The 14,482-nt window shown below is 52.4% G+C and overlaps 1 protein-coding gene across 4 annotated transcripts in view; it reads right to left on the bottom strand.

Annotated features, from left to right (window-relative positions):
* Positions 1 to 11,845, bottom strand: part of LOC308656718 (uncharacterized protein) — a 42,344-nt gene extending 30,499 nt beyond the window's left edge. For 2 of the 4 annotated variants that reach the window (XR_014023779.1, XR_014023780.1), the window contains exons 1-2: positions 11,708 to 11,845; positions 11,093 to 11,264 (exon numbers count right to left, since the gene is read on the bottom strand). Coding sequence is in view for 1 of the 4 variants with exons in the window: in XM_081308096.1 (XP_081164222.1) it covers positions 10,802 to 11,027 (226 nt within the window). In the remaining 3 variants the exon portion in view is untranslated. The other 2 variants (XR_014023781.1, XM_081308096.1) reach the window with 1 other exon arrangement.
* Between the last annotated feature and the right edge of the window lie 2,637 nt (positions 11,846 to 14,482).

Here is a 14,482-nt window from a genome sequence, read left to right as displayed (position 1 = left end):
CTGCCAGAATTCAAGGTAGCTATTACATAAACTAAATATGTTTTTACCCTAGTTAGTTTTGTTTTGTAGTTTGCTTTTAGATGGTCTAAGGATTGCCTGTTAATGTTTTAAAGAGGTACTGCTTTAAGAACACACAACCTGGGTTAATTTAAGACAAGAAGTTATCACCTACAGGATAGAGAGATAGACATTAAAGTCCAGTACTCTTAGTATAAGGCTGTTAACTTATTTTGCTGGATGTTTAAGATTAAGTTTTAAAATTAAAAATTTGGCTCTTGCCCTCTGAGTCAGTCTGAATCAGGGAATAGGGGACTTCTCCAAAGGGCTCTGCAACTCTAGGCCACATAACCTCCTGATCAGGGAGATTAATGAGACCAGTGGAGGACAGGAAGCCAGTCAGTGCATTTGCTGTAAAGAGGAGGGTCATCAGAGAAGGGAGACATCCCTGATGCTTCCGAGGGAAGCCACATGGTCAAGCAAGGCCTGGACCCATCCTAGCGCAAATGGCACTAGCAGAACTGAGAAGCTGCTGTGAAGTTCCCGAGGACTCCCACCCAGAGTAACTCAGCTGACTGTTAACAATAGATTGAAACAAAAGTCAGTTTGACTTGCTTCATCTTAAACACTTAGCAAAGACAGTCAAAGCCAAACACAGCTATTCCTGGACATTTTAATAATAATGATAGTTAAATGAAACTTCCATAAATAAGTAAACTGGAGGCTACAAAAGAGATTCTCAGACAGGAATGCCTGATAACTATCAAAAGGAACTGCCAAAGTAGTTTTCAGTTTAAGGCCTTTATTCCTAACCTACACAGGTAGGCGTGGTGTTTGCTAGTATGAGTATCCAGCCCTAGGTAACAGAATTAAAGATTTCTATTAGACACAGGTCATACTAGTAAAAGGATTTTGCAAGAACAGATGATATTAAATTATTAAACTATATCTTAAGAGAAGGACAACTGTAACCCTAAAAGTTAAATGTTGTATTTACATCCCTGACATTTCTGGCAATGTGACAAATATCCTTAAAGATTTACATGCTCAGATAAAAGCCATGTCCTCAGCAACTTTGTCATGGAAACAATATCTTAGCTCCTGGTTCTTGGTACTTCCTGGTGGAAAACATTGTTAGTCTTTGTCTTTGCCATCATACTTATTGGCATATTCCTGTGCTATGGGATTTATTGCTACATCAATATGGTTCCAGTACTAATGAATTCTTGTTTCTCTTATAGACCACCCATCACTCAGATGGCCTTCCAGTCTATTACTTCTCAATCGGACTTCTATCATGGACCACTCGATAGACCCGATTTTTAAAAGGGGACTCCAAAACTGCTTGCCCCAACATCGCCCCTTTTGTCAGCCTGAAGAAGCCAGAAAGATCTTCTTCGCCCCCTTTCCTTACAGCAGTAAGGAGTTCCCAAATTAGAGGGGGGAATGAAGCCAGATTTAAAGTTAGGTAGTCAGTGTAGTTAGGTAAATCGGGTCTAATACCGAGTGAAATCTAAAATGGAGGCCATGCTGGGAATGACTCAGGAAAAACACAGGACAATGGAATGTTAATGGAGCCCAGGAAACAGCCCCCAACAGATTTGAAGATAGCCCATCACAAAGAAGTGTTAATAAACAGCCCCCAGCAAACTTAAAGATAGCCCATCCCAAAAGTCCTCCCTGTCCTTTTGGCCCACCTGTGTCCCAACCCCTCCCACCTACATTCCATCACCAAAACTATAAAAAGGGGAGACAACAGCCCTTCCTCGGATTCCACCTTTTGGGTCCCCTTCTTCCTCTGGGAGAAGTCTTTTCTGCTGTCCTTTAATAAACTTCTACTTTCTACTCTGACCTTGCCTCGGCGTGCTTCTTTGGTGTTATTCTTCAACATTGGGGAAGCAAGGACTCGTCACCGGTCAACAGCGGTAACAGAAACATTTGTTGAAAGGGACCAGCCAGCACTGGCTGCCCAGTCTCATGCCTTTGCTCATTTACCCCCCCCCCCCCCCCCCCGTGCCTTCTCCTTCCCTCCCGGTCACAAGGACAGTGTGGACCTAGGCCTCGTCCTCGATGCCTGCCAAGCCCACAGTCACTTCCAAGGAAAGTGCTCTTCCTCTTGAAAGGGGCCCCTACACGTCCACCTACCTGGGTTCTGGGGTGGCAGCACCCCACCCTGAGCCCCAGCCCTGCCTCTGTCTCATCCTGTAAGGTCAAGGCCAGCGGCTGTCTGGAGGTACTCCCGCCCATCCATTAGCGGCCTGTCCATGCGTTTGCTGGGAATCTGTGGTGGGGCCCAAAGGAGCTCTGCCAATTTGACCAGAGAAACCCTAAGAGACGGCGGGCCACGGGCCACAGGGCCACAGCGGGTCTGAGTCGGGCTCAGTGTCTCCAGGCAGAGCCGCGCCGTCTAGGGGGCAAGGAGCCAGGAAGAACAGCCAGGGAGGCCGGGACCCCGCGGCCGAGTATCCAGGGGCCCTCACAGAAGACTCCTGCTGAAGGCCGGGCTCTCCCCCCTCCTGGGCCACCACCTTGGCCTCGCCATCCTGGGCAGCTGGGGCTGAGGCCAAGGAACCAGACAGACCAGGGCACTGGGGCCACGTCCACGGCCACCCTCAGTCACCACCCTCAGCGGCAGCAACAGGAAGTGAGACCCAGAGGCTGTGACAGTTGAGTGAGTTCCCATCCTGGGCCACCGGGAAACCTCAGGGGGAGCCCGAGGTAGGAGGCGCTTGGTTCCGAGGTTACAGAGCCCATTTCTTATGGCCAAAGGGAAATAATCCTTTCCTAATTAAAACCAGATGGACACCTTATTCCTTGTGCAGGTGACTAGATAATTCTAATGATTTATCAGAAAAAAAAAATAATGGAAAAAGAGCCCCCCCCCCCCCGCTAGGAGGAAATTTGAACTGTCCTGTAGAAGAGAGGGTCACCCACTGCAGGAGGGTTGACTGGAATCCCACACCCCAGCTTTGAGGTCCTGGGGTGGAGACGAAATGCTGAGGACAGGCAGGGGTCCCACCGAACAGAGCCAATGTTAGAGAGTCACATTAGGTCGCCCACGCAAGGTAAACTGCCCTAAAGGACAGCAGAGGCCAAGAGAAAGAGCCAGAAAGAATGGCACCCAGATCCCAGAATATCTAAACGCTCCAGGACTCCCGCGGATGGCCGCTGTCCTGCGGCCGGCCACACCCTGCTTGTCTCTGGCCTCCCGCATCCATTCAGACTTCTGCGGCTGTGTCAGGGCCCTTCCTCCAGCTGGCTGAGCCTCACCCGGGCTTTCTATAAATAGGAGGAATGCTTAGCATGGCCCTCAGGAAACTGCATATGCAAAGCATCCAGACTGAGGGGCACCCCCGGGGCTTCCCGGCTGGTGCAGGGTCTCTCCCGCTGGCCTTGCAGGACGGCCTGGGGGGAGCAGTCACTCTGGCCTCCAGGAGCCTCACCGAGGTTTGCAGGACTGTTGAGACAAAGCGTCCCTCACCTCTCCCCAGCAAGAACGGCTGCATTGGGTTAAGGCCCTGCAGTCCCAGGAAATGCCTAAGGGACCTTGTGCCTTAGCAGAGGTGTGTCGGTGTCCCCAGCAGACAGCAAATTTTAAGGAAGAAGAGAGAGATGGGTCAGACAGAACACAAACATGGCAAGCCTCCTTAGCAACCTGGGCCCCTTGAACCCACGGCAGCCTGGGAGGCAGCAGGCGCACACAGAAGACAAGCTCGGCCCATTTCACAATGTTCACGAGCCAGCCCTATCTGATCCCTCCTGTCTTGAAGAAAAGCCTAATTTGTACTTAAAAAAAAAAAAATCACTTTGTTGTGAAATAAGCAAAACTTATTGCACAGAAGGACGCCTGATAACTCTGAGACTTTGAACGGTATTTACACTTGGGCTGCAGAACCAGGTGACACTTAAGACCACAAAGGGGTGATACCCTGCATGTGGTAAGGCAGAGTCTTTCAGAATACATGGACCCTCAAGCCACTGCCTTGTCTTAAGGGACCTGAAATTTTACCAAAGGAAGAAATGTCAAAATGGTGCTAATAAAACACATGCTTTAAATATTTAATTTTTTAAAACAGGATGCTTTTCTCACACATGACCCAAACACAATACGGTTGTGCTATTTACTAGTAAGGATATAAAAGCACTCAAAGTCCAAGTCAACACCTACCTCCAACAGTCAGCCACCCAAGAAAGCGACAAACTGACAGGTTTGGCACCGACACTGCAATAAGAGGTATAGCTCAGGGGCAGAGCCCGGGATTGGACAGGTCAACTACAACCCTTCTAGACTCAAGTGGTCTAGCACACGGGGAAGATGCCCAAGTTCCCACCCTTGATCAGGCCTTGGATCAAAAAGGAAGGAGGAAAAGGCAGAAGCTGACTCATCTACTCGGTCCCTGGGACTTGGGTCCTTATACTGTGACCACCCACAGGCAGACGGTGAGATGCTGCTTGTTCTTAAAGCATGCAGACCTTGTACTTTTTGTACATCTCACTATGATTCTCATGTCAATGAATGCCCCACCCTGAGTTTTTTGTTTTGTTTTGTTTTGTTTTTGGTGCTGGAAATTGAACCCATTTGAGCATGCTAGGCAAGAGCTCTGCCACTTAGCTATACCTCCAGCCCCCAATAAATTCTTATTGAACTGATCATCAAGAAAGTACTATTAGCTGGGTGCGGTGGTGCACACCTGTAATCCCAACAGCTTGGGAGGCTGAGGCAGGAGGATCGAAAGTTCAAAGCCAGCCTTAGCGACTTAGTGAGTCCCTGAGCAACTTAGCAAGACCCTGTCTCAAAATAAAAACATAAAAAGGCTAGAGATGTGGCTCAGTGTGTAAGTGTCCCTGGGTTCAATCCCCAGTACTATCTATCTATCTATCTATAAAATCAAGAATTATTTGACAGATCAAATATTTGACATTATTATAGAAACAGAAACTATGTTTTGCCCATTGGTCCCATTTGAGATGGTCCCTGTCAACTATCTTGGCTGACTTTCTGCTCGTCTGTCACATTCACCAGGACTATCTTGGTTGACAGCTTTTCTGCTGCAGCATGTACTTGACAAGGGTGTGCTGTGCTCCGTCTCCCATGTACCCTAAACCGGAGAACCAAGACGTGGCCACCAGCGTAGGACACCTCACTGCCTCTAAAGCATGTTTTACCCTACAGAAGTCAGGTGATCTGATCCAAGGAAATGGGCTGTCCTCTGGAGAATCCCAGTAGCTGAGCGTGGTCCTTAGGGCACTTTAACAAGTAAAACCGTTTGAGAGGTTTAAGAGGGAGCTCACTCGGCCTAAAAGTGTTTGGGAGACTCCAACAGAAAGCCCAAATGAGGACAGAAAGATGGGTCAGCAAGGGAGAGGCTGGCGGGATAAGATTGACACCAAAACCAGAGGCTGATTCCTGGGTTTGCCGCGGTCATCCAGGCACATTCTCCAAGCTAGGTGTGGACACAGCACGGGACGTGAAATGGACGACCCATGGATCTTGTGTGGACACCAGAAGGCGGAGTTAGACCCTGTCTGTGGCCACCCTCCTCAAGGATGGTCAGCCCTCTCTGGGAGTATTGCTAAATCTCCTTAGATAACAGAGGCACAAGTGACTAATCGGGTCTGTTCTAAGACCCAACCCTGAAGCCGCAGCACACACCTCTGTATTGCGAAAATGGCATGGGGGAGGAGCAGGAGATGATAGATACTGAATGGCAGGGAAATCTCTAAGTAAACTTCCTGTTCTTATTAGTTGAAACGGAATCTTGAAAAACTTGTGCCTTTGACCCATGGGACTAAATAAAACTCAGAACTCCATTCATCAAACCGCCTGGCTGAGGAGTGAGCCGCTGGGTTCCCTCTCTGTGTCCTCCCGCGCCCTCTGCTGGAGAAAGTTTGAATGACAGCACTAATAATCCTCAGGCTCAAGTAGCCCCTATTTTCCAGGATGGCAAAGAGGAGAAAATGAGAGAAGCCCGTCGTTTTCTCCCCCTGGCACTTGGCCCAGCGAGAGTTGTAAACCAGAGGTCCTACAAAGGAGCTCAAGGCAGCGTTTGGTTCCCAGAGCAGCACTGCCTGACGTGGTCAGTTTTGCCCAACTGTGTCCCCTACAGAGCCTCCGGTTTCTTACCTTGTCCTGGTTCACCTGAGTCAGGACACCTGACGGATCCAGCGCTGGTGATCTCATCCTTATCCCATATGCCAGGTTGGAACGTGTCCCAGGGAATCCCAGGTCGCCCTGAACTCCCTGTGTCCTTGAGAAAGTCAGTTCTCTGGCCCTCCCTGTCCTCATCTCTGAGCCCAGCCCAGGGGCTTGGAGCAGGTCACTTCTAAGTATTTTTCTGGCTTTGACTAGAGTGTCTGTGAAGCTACTTTGCTGTGGACATCTGGGGTTCAAGTTTGAAGGCATAAAAGGAGAGATGGGACCTGATCCTTAGTCAGATCTGTAGAGAATGGGGATGGCAGACACACTGCTCACTTGGCCTTGGAGAAAAGCTAAAGTGCCTAGTGGGGAGGAGCCAGCTGGGCATGGGGCCCTCGGATCCCACAAGCACTTCGGGATTGTCGCCTGGCCCCTGCCTGCCTCCCCGGTGCCCTTTCTTCCCAGAGGCTGGGTACTGTCACCTTGTCAGGTGAGCAATACCAATATTTCATTGCTATTTGCTCTGGTGGTCCTCAACTTTCTCTTATCCCAGGAGGGGATCTGGTCCCGGGAGGAGTGACAGGGACTTGGCTGGTGGCTGGCTCTGCCTGGACGGTGCAGTCCATCTCCTGGAGAGCTGCCTTTCCCCATGTCCTTGGCAGGGAGACAGCAGCCGCAGTGCTGTGCTGTCCTAGGCTGAATGGGAGGGCTCCTGGTGTCAGTTCCCAGGCAGCCACGGGCCCCAGTGAGCCCCCCAAACTGATGTCATCGGTGCAGAGCAGGTTCTGCAGGCCCCACCACCCCTTCCACCTCCTCCTCCTCCTCCTCGTCAACCTCCCTCCTCCTGGCGCAATGCAGGTTCCAAGGGCAGCCACCACGGTGGAGACACTCAATCTGAAGCAGGGGCACAGGGAAAAGCAGCCACCCGGGTGTAAGTTCTTCCAGCAGAAGTTCAGGGTCTGGACATCGAGAGGCCTCAGTCCCCAAACCGTCTCACAACTGTGAGCCACCCCAGAAGAGCCCGCCGGTGTGCGCAGCTGATGTCACTTCCCATCTTGCCGGGAGACAGGCCTTTTGCCAAGAAGGGCCCCTGGGGATTAGTTGGGAAGCATTTTCATGCCACTGGCATAAATAAAAATGTGGACCAGAGGCTGCCATGCTGGGCAGAAGGTGCTGTCTAGACCCCCTGGGGCTGCCCTCTCTGTCCCCAGGCCCCTAACTCCTGCCACATTAAGCGCATCACATGACCCTAAGGGTCAGAAGCTACTGGACCCCACCCTCATTTGCTGGCTCTGTTTCCCTCTGCAGGGGAAGCTGGACTTCCTCTACATCCAAGTTCAACCTTCTATGACTAACGACATGACATCAGGGGGGAAAAGCCTTTCCCCCAACACGTTGGAGCCTCTGTCTCCATAGGCTGTCCCAGAAATGCCGAGTGGGTGCACTCAAGGACCGGGTTCCAGAAGGTCCCTTTGCCCTCACCCAAAAGATGCCAGAGTTGGGAATCTCTTCCTTACCCCCCAACCAGAAGGGCATCCTGGTCTTCCAAATTGGAGTCCAGGGTTCAGAGTAGGAGCTTCAAAGCCAGGGCAGGGGACACAGCTTCCTTTGGCTCCTCGCAAAGCCTTCCTAACCCTTCCGAGGGTCTGGCTTGTTGATGGCTGGTGGCTGGAGTTTCCCCAAAGCAGCTCCGCACTTGATGGGTGCTCAGTCCCAAGCGCTGTGGACTTGGTGGGTTCAAGATGCGCAAGCCAGTGGGTACCGGCACCCAGGAGCAGAACTCCCCATTTATCAGCCTTCTCGCCCGGGAAGCCTGTCTCCTGTCCCAGCCTTCAACTCCAGTGAAGTACTGTCCTGAGAAAAGGTGGTCTAAATAAAGCAGGGAACTCACTCACTGCACCAATCAGCGCCGCCGTCAGGTTGGGACTCGGCGCGGGCTGCGCGCAGCCGCCAGGAGGTGGCCGTCGGGACGCGGGCGCCCGCCCCAGCAGTGGTGCAGGGTCTCCGCATCGCCGCCGCCGCTGCAGCCCCGCAGCCGTCAGCACTGCTGACTTGGCCCGGGCGGGGAGGGCGGGGGAGGGCCTGCTGCAGCCTGGGTTCCAACTGCCCCTGCGCAAGGAGCCCGGGAGAACCCAGCGGCAAGGGCTTGGCTGGCCAATGCTGGGGCAGTTGACGCGGGTGGAAGGAGAGAGCTGGGGAGAGGGCCCTGAGTCAGCGCTGGCGCATTGGGAGGTGTTCCAGCGAGTCTGTGCGCGAGATGGATGGCAATCTCGAACTCAAACATGCACCTTCGGCAGCCCCTTGCATTCATGCCCCTGATAACTGGGGAACTAGCCTCCCCATTCCCGCACCATAACGCGTCCAGCTCTGAGAACTCCCGCGGATGGAAAGACAGAATTCTTTTTCAGGCCCAACTCAGGCCCACATAAGCCCCCAGATAATGACAGTGGTGCCCAGTGCAAGGTCATGAGATCTGACTTGTGGGCAGGAACAAGGGCAGCCCCACGTGCAGGTAATGTGGGTGAGTGGTGGCTGTCACCACTTGGACTTCCTGCCTCAGAAAACCTGGAAAATGCTGTGCCCTCCTGTCCTGGTTCATCTCCTGCCTGCCTAGCTCTCCGCTGTGGCCTCCCTGTTCTGTGGCCTGAGAACTGAAGGTGTCCAGGGCTGCAGAGGACAAGCTCCCCCCACCCTGCCCATCCCTGAGGGGCTTGTGTCACCTTGGCTGCTGCACCTCCTTTCCCAGTCATCTCAATTTGGTCACTCTGGGCCCCGACGGTGCCTGCCAAAGGAAGGAGGCCTCTTGCAGCCAGGCAGTTGCTTGTTCACTTCACAGTGTGAGCAGTTCATTTCACAAGCCTCAGCAATGTCAGGACTGGGCTCAGGGGTCACCTGCTCCCATTCTGAGCACATTTGTGAAGTTCCTGTCTCATTTGACCTCCACATAGGAGGACAGAGGTTACAAGACACAGACTGCATGCTGGGGACCACTGTGGCATTTGCTCTGCAGCTGGTGCCAGCAGGCCTTTCCTTTGGCTAATTCCAGATAGAAAAGATGCTCATCTGTCATCCAGGCTGTGCAGGGAGGCACGGAATAGAGAGGTGTCTGGGCCTGTCAGCTTCATTCTCTTGCTGTCCAGGGTCCCTGAAAACCTCCATCCCTTGAGGAGGAGAAACTACCAGTCCAGAGACAGATGGCCCATCCTAAGAGCTCCTGGGGTTGAAGAGAGGGGCTGGGGTGGGCTAGGGTTGAGCCTAATGGTGCACAAGGGAGGGTGCATCTTTGGCCTCACACAATGCTAAATCCAAAGACCCTGATGTTGTGGGACTCATTTGGGTGCCCTGTGCTCAAAATCAGTTGCACCCAAGGATATTAGTCTGGAAAATTAAAATTGCTGCAGATGAATGGGTAGAAGACAAAGATGGTTCTAAATATACAGGGAAAGTACTTAAAAATGAAGCGAGAAGATGGGCTATCAGGAGAGAATGAGCAGTGTGAAGCCAGCCAGTAGGGAGACACTCCGAACTTGGGGGGAGGGAGTTGCTTTGGGCCCACAGAGTGGTTTTCCAGATAGGCGATTCTGCAGTCCAAGGCCCCATATAATCTTAGTCTATGGGATCACATTTCTCCAAATGCCTGCAGCATTCGGTACGGGCACCTCTCATGCCCTAAGAAGACTCAGTGCCTGCCATTCCCTGCAGAGCGCAGACAGGTTTTCTAAGGATGTGACTTATCACCTGGCTCCTCTCTATGGGGAGAACCAGAACAATGCAGATACCATGGAGGTCATGTCTCCCTGCCATCCTCGGCTGTTACCACCCACTTGCTGATTCCTGGGCTCACCTGGATCCTTTATATCCAAGAGGTCTGCTGCTCATCTTTTGAGCTGTTGTACCATGAGATCTAGAATTTTTTAGAATTTTTTGTCAAAAGATACATTTCTTTGGGAAGAATCACCAAGAGCTCAGCCTTTCGATATATGGGACCGCATGGGCAGATGCCACCCTTGGCACTGCAGGACCTCACCTCCAATGCAGACTTGGACTCACGCACCATGGAGTCCGGGAAAGCCACCCAGCAGTGCTGGCCCACTCACAGAGGCAGCAGCCAGCTTTGGGGAGGATTTTTGGCCTGGCCCACAGGAGTCTGGGTCCCAGAGACGCACAACTCAGGTGGCTTGGGCTGCTTGTGCCTCTTCCCAGGACACGCGACTGCTCTCAGCGCAGTCGGTCTAGACGCGCCCCTGTGGAGCCCCTCCCCCACGCCTGCACCCCAGGCATCCACTCTCAACACCTGCGACCCAGGAAGGGGGTTCACGGCTCCTAAACGCTGCAGTCTCCGCCCCTACGGTCACAAATCATCCTCTTTCGAGTTTCCCTCCAAAGCTCATCTCAGAAACATCCAAAAAAAAAAAAAAAAAGAAAGAAAGAAAACGTCCGCCCTGGACGCAGGCTGCCGCGGTGTCCCCAGGGCTCAGCCAGGCAGCAGAAGGATCGCCACCGAGATCGGACCCGCCTCCCCGGCCCCATCCCACGCGGCTTAAAGAGCCCGTTAGCCAGACGGACGCGCGCGGCGGACGACACGCACCCGCCGCCGGGGACTGAGCGTCAACTCCTCAGTAAGTCTGCGGGGTCCCCGCCCCCGGCGTGGGGGAGACGGAAACTAACCCAAGGGGACGTCGGGCTGCGCTCTGGGTTTGCCTGGGGCTGAGAGCCCCCCGGTCGGAGGTGTCCAGCGAGCTGACCGGGAGTGGGCATCCCCTTCCTCCGTCTCCCCCGAGCCCTCCTCCTCCTCCTCCCCCTCCTCCTCCTCCCCACGCCACTGCTGCCGCCGCCGCCGCTGCTGCTGCGGTTCTGCAGTCACTTGAAGGAGAAAGATTTCGCAGTACGGCATTCTTAAAGCTGCAGTGTCCAAATTCTCCTCCAAACCCCAAGTGTCCCCGACATCAGCTCACTTACCGGGGTCCTTTGCAGGGGGTAGGTGGGCAAGGAGATTGGGGCTCCGTGCGTGGCGGGGTGCTTGGAGCAGTGCTCGGGTGAGGATCAGACACTCAGACTCCGGCAAGGGTAGAGAGGACGGCGCCCGGCAGAGCCTCTGCAGCTAAACCAGGTTGCTGGGACTGCAGCGTAACTGCAATGGAGTAGGGTTGTTTTTTTTTTTAATCATAAAACCATCACCACGATTTCCTCCACCAACTAATATTCATTGTAGCTTGATTAAAACACAAGGTGCAAACATAAGATCAACCTGAGAAAGAACCCCCCTTGCTTCCCCCCCCAAAAAAAAAGAGTTGAAACGCTTTATAAAAATCATTTTAAAATTGACTCCCAGGAGCAACTGACTCAGCTTTCTCTACATGGCTCTGCCGGAAAGCCATGCGGCCAAGAACCAGGAACGGAGTTCATTGAGGCCAGAGTTTCTGCATGGTGTAGGGAGAGGATTCCGGCTTCTTAGAGGAGAAAGCCTCAGAAAAAAAACCCAAAGGAGAGGGAATCTTTCTGCCAGCCACCTAAGAGGCATTTGAACGAGCTGTTCTGTACCCCGAAATCAACACACCCCTCCCTGAAAGTTACCTCTGCCTTCTGCTCAGCGGCTGCCGTCCTGCCCGGAAACCGGCAAGTTGCAGACTGCTGCTGGAAAGGCAGGACCCAAAATCAGAAGTGTCATCTGGGTCCCTGCACCTAAATGATGCCAGGAACCAGCACTGCGGGCGGGCGGCGGGGCTGGTCTCTCCCCTCCTCCCAGTTTAATTTAAACCCCTGACACTGCAGGATGTCCACTCCTGTAGACGCATCTCCAAAGAGCCTCCTCCCTCCCCGTGAGTCCTCACAACTAGGTCCAAGGCATTGCTCCACCTCCTAGATTTGTTCACCTGAAGATGCTTTTCTTGCAAAAAAGAAGACTCTGCAGAATCTGCCAGTCAGCCTTGATTTTGGAGAAGGTGGGACTTGTTCAGAAGTTATAGGATGGGAGTTGCTGCCCAGGAATAGGCAGTCTGCTTGGTTTCAGACCGTTACTTTGCTCCAGGGCAGAGGCAGACCACGGGGAAGAAGAGGAAAATTCCTCTCTGCCCACTGGTAAATTCTCAGCAGTTTGGGAAACCTGTGTTTTTGTTTTCCTCCAAGAAAATCCCATTTAAAGAACATGCTTAAGCGTGAAAGGTTCAAGAAGGCCACCCAGTGTCAATTTTGCCCCAACACATCTGTGATTCTTAAAGTTTCTGCTCCTGCCTCTGTGCAAGTCAACATCTAAGATAGAGACGGGAATTTAACTGGGAAAGTTCCAGCAGAGAGAAGCACTTTAAATGTAGATACGGTTAAAATAGCACATTCTAATATAATCCACAAGGGATTATGCAGAATAGATACTGGGAGAGCTGGAAGAGGGCGAGAGGGGAAGTAGGTGTTCCCAGGTTTCGAATTTATTACACACTCAGAGTCTAAGAAAGGGTGATAAAGGAGAATGTGTGTGTGTGTGTGTGTGTGCACAAGTGTGTTGGGGGAGTGCTAAAACCCTCCTTCTTAATAAATTGTCCAAAAGGACCAATTGCATCAATTCCTTGTACATTTTGTTACTGAATTAAGACCAGGAGCATGTGACTCTCTTCGGTACAGACTAGGAGGGGAGGCTCTGCTGCCCGCATCCTGCCTGGGAGATGCTGCAGTGCGCTGTGGCCAAGACGGGTACAGCCCTGCGCTGTTGCCCTCACCCACCCTCCTGGCTCAGGGGCCTTGGCAGGCAGGTGAGGCTGTGCGGCGGGCGCTGTGCTGGTGGACAGAGCAGCACCAGCCACCACCGGGCTATCACTCGTCCTTCTTACGCCTCTACCTGGTTGTGATTGGGGAGAGGGGTGCTGCAGTCTCCTAGGATGTCATGGTGGAAGGGACCCCAGAGAGCTCAAAGCCAGGTATTGCCACAGGACCTGGCTCACAGGCACATGGAGAGTAAGAGGCAGAACTTGGGTTAGAATCTGGGTCTTCAGAGTCTTGGTCGTGTGGCGTCTTTGTACGGTGTATCAGACCCTCTTGGGTGAGAGATTGCCTCTGCCACTTTCTCTCGTGACCTTGAAAGTCACCTCTGCGCTGCCGCTCAGTTTCCCCGGTTGAGGAAGTGACAGACTTAAGCCAAGGGACTTCAACTCAAAGTGGGGAAAACCCCAAGGAGTTGTCTTGCAGCCAGAGGAAGCAGTTCGTCTGTCCCCACCAGTGTTGAAACCCAGAACGGGGCCCTTGTTCGTTTCCTCGGGCTGCCCTAATCAAGTGCCCCAGACACGGTGACTTCACACAGCAGAGATCCATTGTCTCCTGTTTCTGGAGGCCAAAGTCTGGACAGGGCTGGCCCCTTCTGGAGGCCCTGAGGAGAATCTGCTGCAGGCCTCTCCCCAGCTCCCCCCGTGGGTGCGGTGGTCCTCGGTGGGAGACACGTCCTTCCACCTGTCTCTGCCTTCACCTGGCATGTCCCTCTGTGTGCCTTCCTCCTTTCTCACTGTGTCCAGTCTCTTAAAGAGACACATTGGATTTAGGGCCTTTTTTTCCCCAAATAAGGTCATGTTCATGTGTTCCAACTGGACATCTCTTTCGGGGGCCATAATTCAGTCCACTCCCTCTTCCAGTGAAATTTTTCATGGGAGCAAAATGGCATGGAGGGCTCCAATCTTATCTCGACCTTTAGACCCCTTCCATTTGAGAAATGGATAGCGAACAAGCGTCCACAGAATGCTCGGCCTCTTTCTAGTGCTTTCCATATTGACGTGTTTAATTCTTACAACACCCTCTGAGGCAGGTTAGCTGAGGAAATCGAGGCCCAAGGAGGTCTGGGTGACACGGCTGATAGGTGGCGGGATTTTGGCCATCTGGCTCCAAAATCTGGGCTCTTAACTCTACTTCTGCTTAATCATGCTGGGTCTGCTGATTTTTCTCCGTCTCAATTTTATGCCATTGATTTTTTAGCTAACCACCATCTCTGCTTTGTGTCTTTTCCTGGTATTCACTGGGCATTTGGGGATGTACACTTTGGGCATCCTCCTTTGCCATCCTCCACAGAAATGGCCTCTGCTGCCTTTGGCTACATAGGAAAGAAGTTCACTGTGCAGATCAGCACCCCAGGTTGTCCTAAGCTTGAGAATGGAGGTGAGATGTCCCTGTACACCTATCCCTTTTGGTCAGTTGTGATTAACAAAATACCTGTCAGGTCAGTAATGAAGAAGAATCTTTTTTTTTTTTTTTTGGTACCTGGGAATGAACCCAGAGTTGCTTAACCCCTGAGCCTCATCCCCAGCCCTTTCTTTATTTAGAGACAGGGTCTCACTGAATTGCTTAGGGTTGCAAAGTTGCTGAGTGGCCTCGAAC

This window comes from Spermophilus citellus, assembly GCF_964194105.1.
Source record: "Spermophilus citellus genome assembly, chromosome: 9".
NCBI lineage: Eukaryota > Metazoa > Chordata > Mammalia > Rodentia > Sciuridae > Spermophilus > Spermophilus citellus.
This window is presented reverse-complemented; position numbering and strand designations above follow the sequence as displayed.